The sequence below is a fragment of the Bos indicus x Bos taurus genome, chromosome 23, assembly GCF_003369695.1.
Source record: "Bos indicus x Bos taurus breed Angus x Brahman F1 hybrid chromosome 23, Bos_hybrid_MaternalHap_v2.0, whole genome shotgun sequence".
NCBI lineage: Eukaryota > Metazoa > Chordata > Mammalia > Artiodactyla > Bovidae > Bos > Bos indicus x Bos taurus.
Window position 1 is genome coordinate 3,747,742 of NC_040098.1, and position 19,205 is coordinate 3,766,946.

A 19,205-nucleotide genomic window follows, 5' to 3' on the forward strand; every position below is an offset into this window, starting at 1 on the left:
AATAGATGGGGAAACAATGGAAATAGTGGCTGACTTTATTTTTCTGGGCTCCAAAATCACTGCAGGTGGTGATTGCAGCCATGAAATTAAAAGACACTTACTCCTTGGAAGGAAAGTTATGACCAACCTAGACAGCATATTAAAAAGCAGAGACATTCCTTTGTCAACAAAGGTCTGTCTAGTCAAGGCTATGGTTTTTCCAGTGGTCATGTATGGATGTGAGAGTTGGACTATAAAGAAAGCTGAGCGCTGAAGAATTGATGCTTTTGAACTGTGGTGTTGAAGAAGACTCTTGAGAGTCCCTTGGACTACAAGGAGATTCAACCAGTCTATCCTAAAGGAAATCAGTCCTGAATATTCATTGGAAGGACTGATGCTGAAGCTGAAACTCCAATACTTTGGCCACCTGATGCAAACAGCTGACTCATTTAAAAAGAGCCTGATGCTGGGAAAGACTGAGGGCAGGAGGAGAAGGGACAGTAGAGGATGAGATGGTTGGATAGCATCACCAACTCAATGGACATGGGTTTGGGTAGACTCTGGGAGTTGGTGATGGACAGGGAGGCCTGGCATGCTGCAGTTCATGGGGTCACAAAGAGTCGACCACGACTGAGCGACTGAACTGAACTGAATGAACCTGAATCTTCAGGGGTTGAGGGTAGCACATTTCTGTCTGGGAGTCTTTGGGCTTCATGGTCCACCTCAACACTGCTGAGCCAAGGTCACTCTGAAGTTAACTTGGCCTCTTTGTTACCATTGCCAAAAGCCCCTGACCACCACACCCTTTAGCACCCCAACCAATCACCTAAAGCCAACCTTCCAGCAGGAATTTTCTTTGTCTTGTGGCTATGAAAATTGGCTACTAACTCACAAAAACTGTCAACCCTCCCTGGCCTGTCAGGAGTTGTGCGCTCAAAGTGCCCACTTTATCTCTGCTCTTTGTTCTTAATAAACTCACTCTTTCCTGCAGTTCTCTGTGTCTGGAAATTCTTTTCCAACCTGCACTCAGACTGCCTCAACAGACACTTAATCACAACTCTCCATTCTCATCTGTAAGAAGCTATGCTGGGGTAGGTATGACCACAGGACCGGGGCCCAGGCTGGACAGAACCCACCTTCCAACCTCAGAAAGTATCTCCATGCCCTCCCTCCTCACTGACAGACAAACTCTGAGGTTCATAGAACAGTAACACATAAAACACATTTCCTTTCCGTGTCAACTATCTACCAGTAGTCTTGAAAGACGTTTACTCCTGTTTACTCCTTTCCATCTGGCAGCTATAGGTTATCATAATTTAAAAACCGATATCAAATAAAAAAGCAGTGAAGAAAGCATCACAAGTAATCAAAACTGGCCTCTGCATTAAGGAAACATATTTCTGTTTAAATTAAAAAGTAAGCTGATATATCTTTCAAAATGAACTGTAATTTCCTATATCATTCTATAAAAGTATACCAAGTTCCAATACAGCCTTTTCACAGAAACTCAGGTGTAATCACAGCACAAATGGAAAAACAATTTTGAAAGAGCAAACAAAGGTTTTGTATGTCACCCATATATCTACTTTTGCAGTCACAATTCTATCTACTTTGGCTTTAAAAAATACTCTGACTGCTTAAGCTAGGCTATTCAGACATTCAGAAAGCACAGTCCTGTCAGGCTCCATTTCAGCAGAGGGCAGGAAATCAGGGAACCACAGTTACAATGTATCATTTCCTGCTGTGAGGGTATCACAGAAAAATTCACTCAACAGCTATCACCACTGAAATTGAATGAGTTTCTTTCTACATCTAAATCCCTTGAAAATGGTATCCAACTTATGTTAGCCCAGGTGATTTTGCCTGCAGTTACTCCAATGAGAACAAAATCAATAAAATTCTATTATAAATTGAATGTAAATTATTTTTCCATAAGCATGAAGTTTAATCCATTTTGTGTAAAAAAAAAAAAAAAATTCTCTCTAAAAAACTACCAGCAGACAATAAGAAGGATAATGATGTATATTTCCTTACAACTAAGAGACAAGAGGCACACAAACCCAATAAAAACCCAGGCTGACATGGGTTTCCACATCAGGCAAGGACTACAAACATTACAATTACTACTCTTCCTTGTTTCAGGCTGGCCTCATATTTTCCCATGTGGTCCATATTTTCTTATTCATTCCAATTTCTAAGCTGCAACAGTCCAATGAACTGCAAGAGCGCTGAGATGCATTTCATTTTTCTATCAAAAATATCTGTACCCCACATTGTCAAAAGTCATGGAACTGCACCCTTAAAATGAGTACATTTCATTGTACATAAATTATACTTCAATAAAATTGATTTACAACAAAGTATACACATAACATCCCTATAAGATAGTAGCTCTACAACACTACACAGGTGTTTTCACCATATACACTTAAAGCCCCTCCAAAAGATCTCTACTTTCATGACTACATTTTTTTATATTCCTTTACATTCTCAGCATATTCTGCAAGTACATGACTCCCTAAGTAGAGGCTGTTTTGACTGGACTTTGACCCAGGATGGTCAAATGATTACAATAAAGAAAAGGTTGCCTGAGAGACTGGTTATGAAAGGCTGAGGATGGGTGGGAGTGAAATAAAGCTCTAATATCCAGAAGAACTAAGACACTGAACTGACGGTCACTGTCTCTTTTCCCTACAATTCACAGAGGATGGGACGTTTCTGAGATGGGCTGTCACAGGCTGAGGCATGCTACAATGCCCCCTCACAGCTGTTCCCTAATAAGAGAAAACCAGGAACATGAGATTGGGGTTTGGTGGGGTTTTGGAAGGAGAGGAGATGAAGGGGACAGCTAATGAGGATGATTAGCTGATGGACAAGTCACATCCAAAGACCCCGTCACACACTTTCTGCACACTCCTTTGCTCTTGCACAGCATTACCAATGGCTCATCATGTTAAGGCTTTCATTCCACAGATCAAAACAGCGAGTTTCATAACAGATTTGGTTTTATTCTGTTTTTAAATACAGTCTTCAACAATTGTATATGTCACTGGAGGAAAAAAAATGGGGTCTTTCTAAAATCACACAGACAAAAAGAAAGAAAGGACTCTCCCCAGTTAGCTACCAACTCCAAGAAAGAGTCCCAAGTCCCAGAACAAAAGGCAAAACCAGCACTGAATTTCTACAAAGTATAGAGTGTTTCTTTACTTAGTGTTTCCAAGAGCTTTCCCTTGGAATTGACAAAATTCACCAACGTTTCGTCTAAACTACCATCTCATCCAGTCTCAACATTTAGTAGCTTAAGAAACCTACTGCTGCTGCTGCTGAGTCGCTTCAGTCGTGTCCGACTCGGTGCAACCCCATAGACGGCAGCCCATCAGGCTCCTCCTTCCCTGGGATTTTCCAGGCAAGAGTACTGGAGTGGAGTGCCATTGCCTTCTCCAATGCATGAAAGTGAAAAGTGAAAGTGAAGTCGCTCAGTCGTGACCAACTCTTAGCGACCCCATGGACTGCAGCCCACCAGGTTCCTCTGTCCATGGGATTTTCCAGGCAAAAGTACTGGAGTGGGGTTCCACTGCCTTCTCCGTAAGAAACCTAAGTGAGAGGTAAATTTTAAAACCTGAAGGGGTCTTCTCCCAGCACCGGCTCATCCAGGAGATTCCCTGAGGTGCGGCCATGTTGCAATAACAGGGAAAGAGGAAAACAGGAGGACAGACAGACGCCTTGCTCTCATGGAACATACACCCCAGACAAACACCAAAATCAAATGAACACGTAAAAACGACCATTTTGGCCAGCGACACTGCTGCACAGCAAACAGAGCTGAGAGCATCACAGAGGCCCAGGAATGCGGGCTGGCGACCAGGAGGAGCCCCCGTGAGGCTGAGGACCCGGCGCGCCCTATGACCCAGGTCCCCAGGGGCCTCCTGTGGACGATGTGTCTGCTGCCCAAGGAGGACCACAGGGGCTCAACTACAAACGGGCTTCTTATTCCCTTTGTATTATCTTTTTAGAGCTGCTTTCTACACAGTAGCTACGAACAGCTATGAGGGCACCATTCACCTTTGGTGAGTCCAGGCCGTCTGGCTTACCTCAGCCCAATCTATCAAATTTAGTTTCGTTTTTACTGTGAATTGCGTCCGGTTACCAGGACACAAACATGTAGACTTGCAAAATTCCCACAGGTCACATGCGGCACCAGGCAGCTCACCACCTGGGCAGCCTGAACACCCCGACCGCGCTCCTCCAGCAAGGCCAGCACGGGGGGCGGCTCCGGGTGATGGGCCCACCTACCCCGGGGACGGGGCTGCCGCAGCTCAGCACCCCACACCCCAGGACCACGGGCACAGCCATCACAGACTGAGAAATCCAAATCCATTCATCTAAAAACCGTTATTGTACTTTTTAAAATACATGATTATCTAAACACATTTCAAGTATGACAGAGAAACGTGCTGTCCAATCCAATAAGCATCAGTTACGACCATTTAAAAATGAATTTAAATGAAAACACAGGAGCTATACTTCAAGCACTCAACAGCCTAAGCAGCTGCTGGCTACTGGGTTGAGTGGTGTGGGTACAGAACACTTCCATCATCACAGAAAGTTCCACTGCAAAGTCTTTAGCTGCTAATATTTCACAGTAACTACCACAACGTTTTCCCAGGCTTTTAAGGAAAACTGTTTCCCATAGTATCATCACCATTTTGTACTTTGTTAGGGCTTTATGCCTAACACAGTATAAAATAACTTTGTTACTTAACTATAGGACAATCAATATTGTAAAGAAAATCAAAGAGTAAAGAATGGGAAATTTAATAACTACAGGCAATGAAACTACTTGAAAAACATAAATAATCATAAACTTTGCTTTCCAGGAAGACTGACAGCATCCGCAACGCATAAATGCCAAAGAAACCCTGGACTCGCAATGAACGGACACTTGACCCTCTGGTTGGGAACAAGCTGCATGGACGCAGTGCCGTGGGGGCCGTGAGCCCAGAGTCAGGGGCCACTCCTACGCTAACAGCCACCATAATTTACTGTAATTACTTTAGTCAAGATTCTCCCTTTTCTGACCAACAATCAGTTCTGTAAGATCAGAAGTGAACACGTATCCCGAGAACCTAACATCATATCTGGCACCAAGTAGTCCCCGTGTGTTAAATCAATGATAAACAAAACTAATTCTTCAGATGCTAAAAGATTTGTGACCCTGAATCTACTCCCAAGTCACAGCCAGTACATACAATCTCACTACAAAGTCTACTATTTACAAAGGTATCTATTTGCCTTGGCTGGATGGCCAGTTGAACAAGCAAGGAAAGATTTTCCTATCTTCTTTCTATATCACTGAAAAGAAAATCAGTACTTTATATTCTTATAAAAATCACTGTTAACCATTTTTTTAACTTTCCAACATGTTAAGCTAACAAAGTGACCTAACTATAAAACCCCAGGGTAATTCAGTATTGTACATAAATGAAGTGGTTTACTTGTAAAACTGATGAAAGTGAATAATATTAAAAGCTGTCTTCAATCCAAGAGAAAACCCTCACTGTAATAGGCAGATCAATGGCTTCCAAAGATGTTCACCCATAAACACGATAGGTTACATAGCAAAAAGGCCACTGAAGATGTAATTAAGATGTAATTAAGATGAGGGACCTTGAGGTGGGGTGATTCTCCTGGGTCTCCATGTGGACTATCCAACCACATGAGCCTATAAAGCAGAAAGCTTTCTCTGGGAGGAGGCAGATATGCAGCCAAATAAGTCACCCTTGATAAATGAGAAGGACTGGTGCACCACTGCTGGCTGAGGCAGGGGACCACACGTGAGGACCACAGAGCGGCCATGGGGGCAAGGGCAGCAGAGGCAGGAATGTGGCCCTGGCGACAGCCTGCAAGGGGCGGAGGACCTCAGGCCCACCTCCACAAGGAACCAAACCCAGCCAACAACGCACATAAGCGCAGCAGCAGATTCTGCCCCCGAGCCTCCAACAGGAACCACAGCCCTGCTGACACCTCGATTTTAGCCTGGGGAGGCCCAAGTCACACTTCTGACCTGTATGAAAAAAGTAAGTGCTGTTTTGATCCATTCAATTTCTGATAATTTGTTAGGGCTACAATAAAATTCTAATCCAGATGCACTATAAGGTTTAAAATTCATTATTCTGAATTCTGTCTTCGTCAAGTGACTGCTTCCCTTGCTAGGCGCATGGCCACTCTCTCGCCTCTCCTGCCCCAGGAAGGCGCCCCACTCCCCGCCCTGCCTGCTGCTGGGCGACACCTCCTCCTCACGGATCAGCGCAGCGCCCCTTCTCCACCAGGCCCTCACCTGGCCGCAGACGCCGCAGAGTCTGCAATTTTTCTTCACAGGTTTAGGCAACAAAGAAAGCCTAAGAATATCCAGTGAAATGGGAATGGTGATGTAAAGATAGATATATACATCCTCAACTAAGTATTACAAATCATTTAAAATTAGAGCCGTGAAAAGTAATCTCCTTTATCATAATAGGTATGATATATTAAGTGAAAATGAATGTTTTTAAAGTTTAACCATTTAAATTATTATTACATAAAAATATGCACAGAGATCACAACAATTACAACAAAAACCTAGCAGCAACTATATTAGTGAGGCAGAATTTGTTTCTATTTTTCCAAATTTTATTGGGTTGGCCAAAAATTTCCTTCCGTTTTTCTAAGTAAAAATAAAACACATTTTTCATTTTCACCAAGAATTTATTTGAAAAACATATTCACCATTTTGTTCTACTACCTTCTGCCACAGGCACTTAACACGTTACATTCATAAACCTCTTAAATGAAACTAAACACACTTAAATGAAATCAAAATGCAAATTTCTTGAGAACAGAAATTGTGTCATTTTTTTATTCCAAGCACAATATAGGCACTCAGTTCCTGATGGGATGCCACTAATGAAGAGCTTGCATTTCCATAAGAGATTGAAGCAAAATGCTTTCCTGTGGTTAATTTAACTTTTAACTACAGAAGTAAGTTCAGCTAAGAAAATCTGGGCACAATGCCTCTACATTCTCAGAATTATGTATATTGTTAAGCAATATCCCAAATTACTAGGTTGGCAAAATGTTACAATAATTCTCTTTCAATGTCTAAATCCTGTAAAATGACTTGACAATTTCCCTATAGCTACTTTCATCTTTACAGGTATTGGTGTCATCCACCATATTAGTTTTATTGACAAACTTAATGAAAATGCTACTCATCATTCCTCTTTGATCATTAAAGGCACTAAACAAAATTATACCTAATAATGATTTCAATTTCAACCTCCTAATGTTCTTCCTCTCTAGGTTATATTTAAACTATACAGTTCATACAAATGAATGATGATTATTTTTTCTAACAAGATTATCATTATCATCTTTCAAACTAAACAGTACTCTTTCCTATTTTGACCTAAGCAAAAATAGGGTAAGAGAAAAACATTATATTTAAACAGCCTAAAGAGACAATTCAGTATGCTTGAAAGACTTTCACAAGGTTACTTTGTATAATAGGAAGCCACAAACTATGCACATCAGCTACATACAGATGACTCTGACATGGTAATAAAACAAGAAACCATTTGATTTAATAATAATAAAAACAGCAACATCGGTTGGTGCATATTACATGTAGCATCCAGCCCTGGTTGCCTGGCAACCAGCCATGAGTGAATTCCAGAGAGAATGAAAGCCCTAAATGAATGTACAGTTTCTGCATGTTTCAAGGACTCAAGAAGTATCAGTAGTTAATCTAAATTCTTGTTGACAATGACCAGACTGGGGTAGAGGAAGAGGAATCCACCATTATTGCACAGGACTGAGCACTGACTGGAGGTAAGATCCAATCCTTTAGGTCTATGTCTTCTGAATTAGTGGTTTTACAGAAGAAAGAACTGTAATAATATAATTTATAAGTTATATAAATTATAATAACTTTATGCAGGAAAAAAGCAACAAAACAGCACTTCTTTGGTGGCACAGAGGGTAAGAATCCACCTACCAATGCAGGGACGTGGGTTCATTCACTGGTCCGGGAAGATCCTACATGCCACGGGGCTACTAAGCCCCTGCACCACAACTACTGAGCCCGCACTCAAGAGCCTGAGAGCTGCAACTTCCGAAGCCCACACACCCTCGAGCCTGTGCGCAGCAACAAGAGAAGCCACGGCAATGAGAAGCCCTCACACCTCAACAAAGAGCAGACCCTACTTACCTCAACCAAGACAAAGCCCACACAAAGCAACAAAGAACTAGCACAGTTATAAATAAATGAAAAAACTATTTTTAAAAATATCACTGGTATGATATATATTCATTTATTCAACAAAACATATGGAAGACCTATCATGAAAGGCACTTTGCAGCTCTCATACTTTACTGGAGAAATCAGATGAAGAAGCAAGCAATGACAACAGCACAAGTCCTGTGACAGAGGAGCCACTGGTTATTACAGGAACACACGTGAAAACACGAATGGACACTGGGCAGGAGTAGGGTGAGAACCAGGTGGTCTGGAAGAGGTCATCAGAGGAGGCAAATGAAGACAAGTGGTCTTTAGTCGGGTCACAGAAGTAGAGGAAGGGGGAAGAGCAGTCCCTGCAGGAGGCAAGCACAAGCCTGGCACTCGGGAAGAGCCCCAGGGGCCCCACTGGCAGAAGTCAGGGTGTCAGCACTGAGACAAAGTCCAGAGTCAGGCCGGTTCCTTCCTGAAGGACCTTGTATGCCAGGCTGAGGTGTTCTCACCTCATCCCATGGGAAAATGGGGAGACAAAATCCTTTTAAACTTAGAAGTAACAGAATCCCTGCAGCGATGACGTGAAACAGTGCAGAGAGGGCAAAGCTGGCACCAGAGGGAGACACTGGAGTGGGGCTGGGATGGGAGGAGGATACCTCCAGGACACAGAGCTCTCAGGAAGGTTAACAACTGTGCAGTATTCAGGCTGCTCCCAGTCCCTCAAGAGGTGTTCGCCTGGACCCCACCCTCCCCACTGCAGAGATGGCAGGAGAGGAGGAAAAGAGGGACCGACTGGGGAGGCAGGGGGGAGGACTGAAAGATACTGGAAATAAACTCCAGGCCAATTTCTGACCAAGCAGTGGCACTCTAGGTTTCAGTAGAATAAAAAGAAACCATAAAGGAAAACACTAAAGGTGCTTAGCTACATAAAACTTGAAAATTTAGGTATGCTAGATAATGCAACATAATAAAAAAAACTTCCAGAAAAAAATCTTTGTAACAAAAACAATGAAGAGTTACTACCCTTTATATCTAAAGTCTGTGCTCATTTGCTCAGTCCTGTCTGACTCTTTGTGACCCTATGTTACTGTAGTCTGCCGGGCTTCTCTGTTCATGGGGATTCTCCAGGCAAGAATACTGGAGTAGGTTGCCATTTCCTCCTCCAGGGGATCTTTCCAACCCAGGGATCAAACCCATCCATGTCTCCTGTGTTTCCTGCATTACAGAGGGATTCTTTACCCGCTGAGCCACCAGGGAAGCTGGTATTTATATCTAAAGTACATAAGATCAAATAAAACCAAGAAATGCTATCAATAAATAGGCAAAGATAGAGAGAATTAAAATTACTTTAAAATAAAATGGATAATTAAAATGTTTTAAAATCACTCTTAATATAGTCAATGCAAGGTACATGATACCAATAGTATCTCTATGGTAAACCTATTAAATTAGCAACTGTTTTCACTGTCCCATCTGTTCACGGTACAGCAACATGGAGGATCTTGTACAATATGAGAGCATAAGTAGAATAAGGTTTTTGAAAAAGAAATAAATATACTTAAATCTTTAAAATGATTCATAAACTTTGACAAATTCCACTTTTGAAAACCTATGCTAAGAAAATGATCAAAAATACAGATAAAGATTTACATACAATATTTTTTGTACTAGTGAAAAGAATGAACAGTGGTCTAAATACTCCATAATGAACGATAAATACACTATAGGATAACCATACAAGAAAATAAAATTAAGCTTTTCGAGAGATTTTAGTAACAGAAAAAATGAAAAAAAATAGCTAATTACATAATAGTATAGTGATGACATGCTTTTCTTCCTCCTTTTCCGTATTTTCTAAGTTTGCTTTTTAAATAATGAGGATAATTTTTTTTTTCAATTTAGAAAACAAATAAAACTTATCTGAACTACTCCCAATAAAACATATGCAGGTTCCTCAAGTCTGCCTTAGTCTCACAGTTAAGAAATTGGCTCATTCCCTTTGAAACCTTTCTCAAGTCAGTCATCACTACTCATTTTAAGTTAACAACCAGTTCTACACACTTTTATTCAATTAAAAGAACTTTCTATAGTACACTGAAGTTAAGGGTAACAAGCACATGGCACTAAGAACTTAAATCACAGAATTAAAGGGGGGAAGAAAGAAGAGGAAAAGAAAACCTTTGTAAAGTTTCTAGCCCTGCAAGGCGCTTCACCCACAGCGGTGCTTTACCCGCTGTGCTGGAGGGGCACTTACACGCACAACAGGGTGCCTTTGTGTTGTTACCTGAGGTGGTTGAGCAGAGGCTGGAGTCTCTCGTCGGACTGCACGGCAGGCAAGGACCTGGCTGTTAACTGAAAGCAGAGAAGTGGGTGAATAACCACACCAAAGGCCTCAGACTGAACTTATTTGAATAATAAATGCAAAATGGGGACAAGAGAATGGAAGGAGAGGGTGTTCCTAAAACTTAAGGACACTGTTCCAATTTTTAAATCAAAGAATTCTAAAGAAAGCTGATCCATTCTTTCATTAAAGCTAACCATATGACCTGAGCTTTACAGAGTCAATCTTACATATGTCCTGAGTCTGGAAGTAAACAAAAAAGGGGCAAAACAGAGAGTAAGAGGGAAGCATCCACCTGAGTTCATGAAAAAGCCTCTGGTCACAAAAATATTATCTTTGAAAATAAAAATGGAAAAACTTCTAAATCTATAACAACCAATCATGTAGCACTGAATCCTAGGATGATGAAGAAATTAGGGAGAGAGACTTTCATTTATAGCTCAGTCACTGTGAAACTGGTTACATGCAGAAGTGTATGCATACACATACATACACACACACACAAACACTGATTCCTTCATTTTGACAACAATGTTACTATAAGAAACCATATTAAGGCAATTCACACATCTCACACTCTTGCAAAGTAATGCTCAAAATTCTCCAAGCCAGGCTTCAACAATATATGAACCGTGAACTTCCAGATGTTCAAGCTGGATTTTAAAATGGCAGAGGAACCAGAGATCAAATTGCCAACATCCGCTGGATCATCAAAAAAGAAAGAGAATTCCAGAAAAACATCTATTTCTGCTTTATTAACTATGCCAAAGCCTTTGACTGTATGGATCACAGCAAACTGTGGGAAATACTTCAAGAGATGGGACTACCAGGCCACCTGACCTGCCTCCTAAGAAATCTGTATGCAGGTCAGGAAGCAACAGTTAGAACTGGACATGGAACAACATGCTCATTCCAAATCAGGAAAGGCATACGTCAAGTCTGTATATTGTCATCCTGCTTATTTAACTTATATGCAGAGTACATCATGAGAAACGCTGGGCTGGATGAAGCACAAGTTGGAATCAAGATTACGGGGAGAAATATAAATAACCTCAGATATGCAGATGACACCACCCTTATGGCAGAAGTGAACAAGAACTAAAGAGCTTCTTGGTGAAAGTGAAAGAGGAGAGTGAAAACAATGGCTTCAAACTAATCATTCAGAAAATGAAGATCAAGGCATCCGGCCCCATCACTTCATGACAAATAGATGGGGAAATAATGGAAACAGTGGAAGACTTTATTTTGGGGGGCTCCAAAATCACTGTAGATGGTGACTGCAGCCATGAAATTAAGACACTTGCTCCTTGGAAGAATAGTTATGACCAACCTAGACAGCTTATTAAAAAGCAAAGACATTACTTTGCCAACAAATATCCATCGAGTCAAACTATGGTTTTTCCAATAGTCATGCATGGATATAAGAGTTGGACTATAAAGAAAGCTGAGTGCCGAAGAACTGATGCTTTTGTACTATGGTGTTGGAGAAGACTCTTGAGAGTCCCTTTGACTGCAAGAAGATCAAACCAGTCCATCCTAAAGGAAATCAGTCCTGAATATTCATTGGAAGGACTGATGCTGAAGCTGAAACTCCAATACTTTGGCCACCTGATGTGAAGAACTGACTCATTGGAAAAGATCCTGATGCTGGGCAAGATAGAAGGCTGGAAGAGAAGGAGACAACAGAGGAGGAGATGGCTGGATGGCATCACCGACTCTATGGACATGAGTTTGAGTAAACTCCGGGAGTTGGTGATGGACACGCAAGCCTGGCATGCCACAGTCCATGGTTTCGAAAAGTCGGACATGACTGAGTGACTGAACTGAACTGATCTGAAGGCAATTCAAAGTATTCAGCACTGAAATATGACCCCCAATTGATCTATAAACAAAATGTAAGAGCCAAAGCCTTATTCCTAAATATTGTGTCAGGTTGAAAGTGTATCATGGAAATGTGAGCCTCTGATATATTTGAGTGCAGTAATATTAACATTATATGTCCCTGTATCTATATTTCTCTCTTTTCTTGAGGAAGTCCTCTTATTCTGTAAGAATTTGAACTAAAGAAATTTAAAACATTCATTCAAAGTAATAAGATACTTAAGTCACCTAAATAAAACACCAAAAGTAAAAGATTTCTTTTGGATTCAACTGTATCAAATATATAGCTCTTGTATTCTACTAATAAACCATTTGATAATTCACAAAAGAGAACCTTCTTAAGACAAAAAAAGAAACTGAAGGATATCCTCTGGTTTTACACAGGGTATCAGTTGTTTCTGACCCTCTGCGACTCCACAGACTGCAGCACGCCAGGCTTCTGTTTCCATCACCAACTCCCGGAGTTCACCCAAACCCGTGTTCGTAGAGTCGGTGATGTCATCCAACCATCTCATCCTCTGTCGTCCCCTTCTCCTCCCACCTTCAATCTTTCCCAGCATCAGGGTCTTTTCAAATGAGTCAGCTCTTTGCATCAGGTGGCCAAAATATTGGAGTTTCAGCTTCAGCATATATATAGGGTAACCTGTCTCTTTAATCATTTTGTTAATTAAAAGTAATTCATCAATTAATTTAATTCATCAAACCTAATTTTCAACATTTTATAAATAAAACTATTGCTTTAAAAACATCTAATAAATACTATATTGTGAAAAAATGTTGACCAAAATGCAAAATATGGAGTCATTTTTATATATTGTATCTAATAATAATGAAAAATCCTAATTCTGTGAGTCAAAACATATGAAGTTAATAAAGTGAGACAGTCTGCTGCAATTTCAGTGCAACCAAAAGACTCTTAGTATCCCCCAAAAATGTTAAGTCTACTAGTTCATGACAAGAAAATTTTATCAAGGTTTTATAAATAAAACACTTTACTACACCTATATCTGCTAATGTCAAATCTCTTTACAAATGTCATTTTCATTGTTCAAGAGGTTTCATGGTTCAGAACTAAAGCTATGCTCTAAAATGGTTAAAATAATTGATTTAGATATTTCAAAATCAATTTTCTGAAAACAGATGAACCAGACAGTCTAGGCTTTTTCAGTTGCTCCTGTCAATCCATGTAGCATGATTCCTAATCAACCCATGTTTGCTAAATGAAAGCAAGCAGACAGAAACACCAGCAAAATATTTATAAACAGCTCTTCAATCCCTGTAGGAAATATTTCTAAATCATACTCCCATCTCCACCTGAGCCTGTTTCCTTTGTCCTGGACTATGGAGACAGCATCTCCACTCACCATATTTCTGCCTCCAATTCTTTCCTTTTATACCAAGGCTCGAGTGAAATTTTCAAATGAAAGTTACCCACTCCCTGAGTTAAAAATCACTTAAAATTCCCTCAGGCTAACATCATCACACCTACTCTCTCATCAGATAGCTTCCTAGAAACCTCCGCTTGTGCTGAACTGTTAAGACAAAGCGGACGACTGCTCAGCATCTCCACCAGACGCGGCAGGGCAGAGCAGGCAGAGGCGGGCCCCAGCTCCAGTTTCCGAAACGCAGCCTCAACGATCCAGTCCTCTGCCCACCTCTTCCCAACCCCCAAAACCTATCTCCAAGTTTGAATCACTTACAACAGTAATTCCTAAAACAAGGATCAATGTTCTGGGTAAAATCACGTCGAGGAAGATTTCTGAGTTTTCCAAAGGTTCTGCTTTCAACTTGTAAAACAATTAGCATTTTCAAAAAGAGCATACATCTTAGATTAGGGTTTTGTCAATGAAACCGAAACCACAGTGAATGGGAATACTGTCAGAGATAAGAATAAAATTCCTGCCCTCAAGAATAAACCTAGTCTTGTTTTCAAAATGATAAAATGAACTAGCAAAGATTATTCATTTATTTTAGTATTAAAAATACATCTTACAAAAATGGTTCAAGCAGAGTAGAAGGATGTGAGCTCATCTTCTCCTGCAAGAACACCAAAATCTCAACTAGCCGTTCAACAACCATCAACAGGAGGACACTGGAACCCACCAAAAAAAAAACCACCACTTCCCAGGACAAAGGAGAAGCCACAACGAGACAGCAGGAGGGGTGCAATCACAACAAAAGCAAAGCTCACACCTGCCAGGTGGGTGCCCACACTGGAGATCTGTCATTGCTGTGAAGGCTTTAGGCCCCACATCAGGCTTCCCAGCCCAGGGATCCGGCAAAAGACTGGGAATCCCCAGTGAGCCTGACTGTGAAGGCCAATGTGATTTGATTACATGACCTCCACAGGACTAGGGGAAACAGAAACTCCACTCTAGGAGGGCACAAACAGACCTGCTGTGCACCAGGACCCAGGGGAAAGGAGCAGTGGCCCTACAGGAGGCTCAGCCAGACCTTCCTGCAAGTGTCTGAGGGTCTCCTGCAGAGGATGGGTGGTCAGTGGCCTGCCACAGGGACAGGCACCAGCAGCACCAGTCCTGGGAGGCACGTGTCGGCCACACGTTGGGGCAAATCCTCTTGGAGGTCGCCATCAGCCCCACCACAGAGCTTGCCGGCTAGCACCGGTGGTAAAAACCCAACTGCCAATGCAGGAGAGGTAAGAGACACAGGTTCGATCCCTGGGTTGGGAAGATTCCCTGGAAGAGGGCATGGCAATCCACTCCAGTATTCTTGCCTGGAGAATCACATGGACAGGGGAGCCTGACAGGCTGCAGTCCATACAGTCACAGAGTCATACGTGACTGAAGCAACTTAAGTGCAAGTGAAGTCACTCAGTCATGTCCGACTCTTTGCAACCCCATGAACTGTAGCCTACCAGGCTCCTCCATCCATGGGATTTTCCAGGCAAGAGTACTGGAGTGGACTGCCATTTCCTTCTCCAGGGGATCTTCCCAATCCAGGGATCGAACCCAGGCCACACTTTACCCTCTGAGCCACAAGGGAGGCCCCTTAACACTCACCAGGAAGCAACTTAACACCCACACAAAGCCTACAGACTCCATGACTGAGTCGCCTCAGGCCAAATAACTAACAGGGAAGGAGCACAGCCCCACCCATCAGCAGACAATTGGATTCTTTACTGAGCATGGCCCTGCCCACCAGGGCAAGTCCCAGTTTTCCCCACAGCCAGTCCTTCCTTCCCATCAGGAAGCTTGCACTAGCCTCTTAAACTCACCCACCAGAGGGCAGACAGAAGAAGCAAGAACTATAATCCCACAGCCTCGAAAACCACAATCACAGAAAGCTAACCAAAATGAAAAGAAATTGGACTATGTCCCAGATGAAGGGACAAGATAAATTCCCAGAAAAAGAAGTGAATGAACTGGAGATAGGCAACCTTCCAGAAAAAGAATTCAGAATGATGACAGTGAAGATGACCCAGGATCTCAGAAAAGGAATGAAGGCAAGGATTGAGAAGAAGCAAGCAATGTTTACCGAAGACCTAGAAAAACTAAAGAACAAACAAACAGAGATGAGCAACACACTAGAAGGAATCAATAGCAGAATAACTGAGGCAAAAGAACAGATAAGTGACCTAGAAGACAGAACGGTGGAAATCACTGCTGCAAAATGGAATAATACGGAAAAAAAGTATGAAATAAAGGAAGACAGCCTGAGAGACCTCTGGGTCAACATTAAACAACCAATATTCACATTATAGGAGAAGAAGGAAAGGAGAAGAAGAAGGAGAAGAAAGAAAGAAAGGACCTGAGAAAACATTTGAAGACTATAGCTGAAAACTTCCCTACCATAGGAAAAGGAAATAGTCAAGCAAGTCCAGGAAGCACAGAGAGTTCCAGGCAGGATAAACCCAAGGAGGAACACACCAAGACACACAGTACTCAAACTGACAAAAATTAAAGACAAAGATAAAATATTAAAAGCAATAAGGGCAAAAAGACAAATAACATAGAAGGGAAGTCCCATGAGAGTATCAGCTGACTTCTCAACAGAAACTCTACAAGCCCAAAAGGAATGGCACGATATATTTCACTTGATGAAAGGGAAGAACCTACAACCTAGAACACTCTACCCACCAAACCTCTCTATCAGATTTAATGGAGAAATCAAAAGTCTTACAGACAAGCAAGAGTTAAGAGAATTCAGTAAGTGAAGAGGAACTAAAAAGCCTCTTGATGAAAGTGAAAGTGGAGAGTGAACAAGTTGGCTTAAAGCTCAACATTCAGAAAACGAAGATCATGGCATCCGTTCCCACCACGTCATGGGAAATAGATGGGGAAACAGTGGAAACAATGTCAGACTTTATTTTTTTGGGCTCCAAAATCACTACAGATGGTGACTGCAGCCACGAAATTCAAAGACGCTTCCTCCTTGGAAGGAAAGTTATGACTAACTTAGATAGCATATTCAAAAGCAGAGACATTACTTTGCCGACAAAGGTTCATCTAGTCAAGGCTATGGTTTTTCCAGTAGTCATGTATGGATGTGAGAGTTGGACTGTGAAGAAGGCTGAGCGCCGAAGAATTGATGCTTTTGAACTATGGTGTTGGAGAAGACTCTTGAGAGTCCCTTGGACTGCAAGGAGATCCAACCAGTCCATTCTGAAGGCGATCAACCCTGGGATTTCTTTGGAAGGAATGATGCTAAAGCTGAAACTCCAGTACTTCGGCCACCTCATGCGAAGAGTTGACTCATTGGAAAAGACCCTGATGCTGGGAGGGATTGGGGGCAGGAGGAGAAGGGGACGACAGGGGATGAGATGGCTGGATAGCATCACTGACTCGATGGACGTGAGTCTCAGTGAACTCTGGGAGTTGGTGAAGGACAGGGAGGCCTGGCATGCCGCGACTCATGGGGTTGCAAAGAGTCAGACACGACTGAGTGACTGAACTGAACTGAAACCAGTTTTACAACAAATGCTAAAGGAACTACTCTAAACAGAAAACACAAAAGAAGGAAAAGACCTACAAACAATAAAGCCAAAACAATTAAGAAAATGGCAATAGCATGGTTCACATCGATAATTACCTTTAAATGTAAATAGATTAAATGCACCAACCAAAAGACACAGACCAGCTGGATCGATACAAAAACCAGACCTATATACATGATGTCTACAAGACACCCACCTCAGACCTAAGGATACTTACAGACTGAAAGTATGGGCCTAGGAGGAGGTATTCCATGCAAATGGAATTCATTAGAAAGTTAGAGTAACAATACTCATATCAGACAAAACAGACTTTAAAACAAAGACTGTTATAAGAGACACAGAAGGACACTACATAATGATCGAGGGCTCAATCCAAGAAGAAGATATAAAAGTTATAAACATATATATACCAACATAGGAGCACCTCAATATATAAGGTAAATACTAACAAAAAGAGCACACATCTCTACATGTTAGTGAAATGAGGTAATAACGCTATTCCAAAGCTCTTTAGAGTGAAAGTCATCTGCTGACCTTTTGATGACAAAATGTAAACTTCATTTTAAAGACTGCTGTTTCCATTGTTTCTTCTGACAGTCCTCTCCAAGCCCAAATAGCTACTACTGTATCTGCTGGGCTATGAGGGGTCAGAAACTTGCAACTGTGTAATCCCATTAATGATGAAAATAAAAGAGTTTCTAGGTTCATCTATGTCATATTTTAGATTCCACATATAACTATATTCTATATCCTATGACAAACCATAATTGAAAAGATTTTTTTTTAAATCATGTATGTATGTCAATCTAATCACACTAACCACGGCCTTGTCTAACTCAATGAAACTAAGCCATGTCCGTGGGGCAACCCAAGACGGGCGGGTCATGGTGGAGAGATTTGACAGAATGTGGTCCACTGGAGAAGGGAATGGCAAACCACTTCAGTATTCTTGCTTTGAGAACCCCATGAACAGTATGAAAAGGCAAAATGATAGGATACTGAGAGAAACTCCTTAGGTGAGTAGGTGCCCAATATGCTACTGGAGATCATTGGAGAAATAACTCCAGAAAGAATGAAGGGATGAGCCAAAGCAAAAACAATACCCAGCTGTGGATGTGACTGGTGATAGAAGCAAGGTCCGATGCTGTAAAGAGCAATACTGCATAGGAACCTGGAATGTCAGGTCCATGAATCAAGGCAAATTGGAAGTGGTCAAACAAGAGATGGCAAGAGTGAATGTCGACATTCTAGGAATCAGCGAACTGAAATGGACTGGAATGGGTGAATTTAACTCAGATGACCATTATATTTACTACTGCAGGCAGGAATCCCACAGAAGAAATGGACTGGCCATGATGGTCAACAAAAGAGTCCGAAATGCACTACTTGGATGCAATCTCAAAAACAACAGAATGATCTCTGTTTGTTTCCAAGGCAAACCATTCAATATCACAGTAATCCAAGTCTATGCCCCAACCAGTAATGCTGAAGAAGCTGAAGTTGAACGGTTCTATGAAGACCTACAAGATCTTTTAGAACTAACACCCCAAAAGATGTCCTTTTCATTATAGGGGACTGGAATGCAAAAGTAGGAAGTCAAGAAAACCTGGAGTAACAGGCAAATTTGGCCTTGGAATACGGAATGAAGCAGGACAAAGACTAATAGAGTTTTGCCAAGAAAATGCATAACATTTTCATAACAAACACCCTCTTCCAACAACACAAGAGAAGACTCTATACATGGACATCACCAGGTGGTTAACACCGAAATCAGATTGATTATA

At 41.6% G+C, this 19,205-nt stretch overlaps 1 protein-coding gene across 1 annotated transcript in view; it reads right to left on the reverse strand.

Annotated features, from left to right (window-relative positions):
- The window catches only part of PRIM2 (DNA primase subunit 2), a 332,549-nt gene that overhangs the window by 121,356 nt on the left and 191,988 nt on the right, over positions 1–19,205 (reverse strand). The window contains exon 8 of the mRNA XM_027524206.1: positions 10,530–10,597. Within this exon, the coding sequence (XP_027380007.1) occupies positions 10,530–10,597 (68 nt within the window). The remainder of the gene's footprint in view (positions 1–10,529; positions 10,598–19,205) is intronic.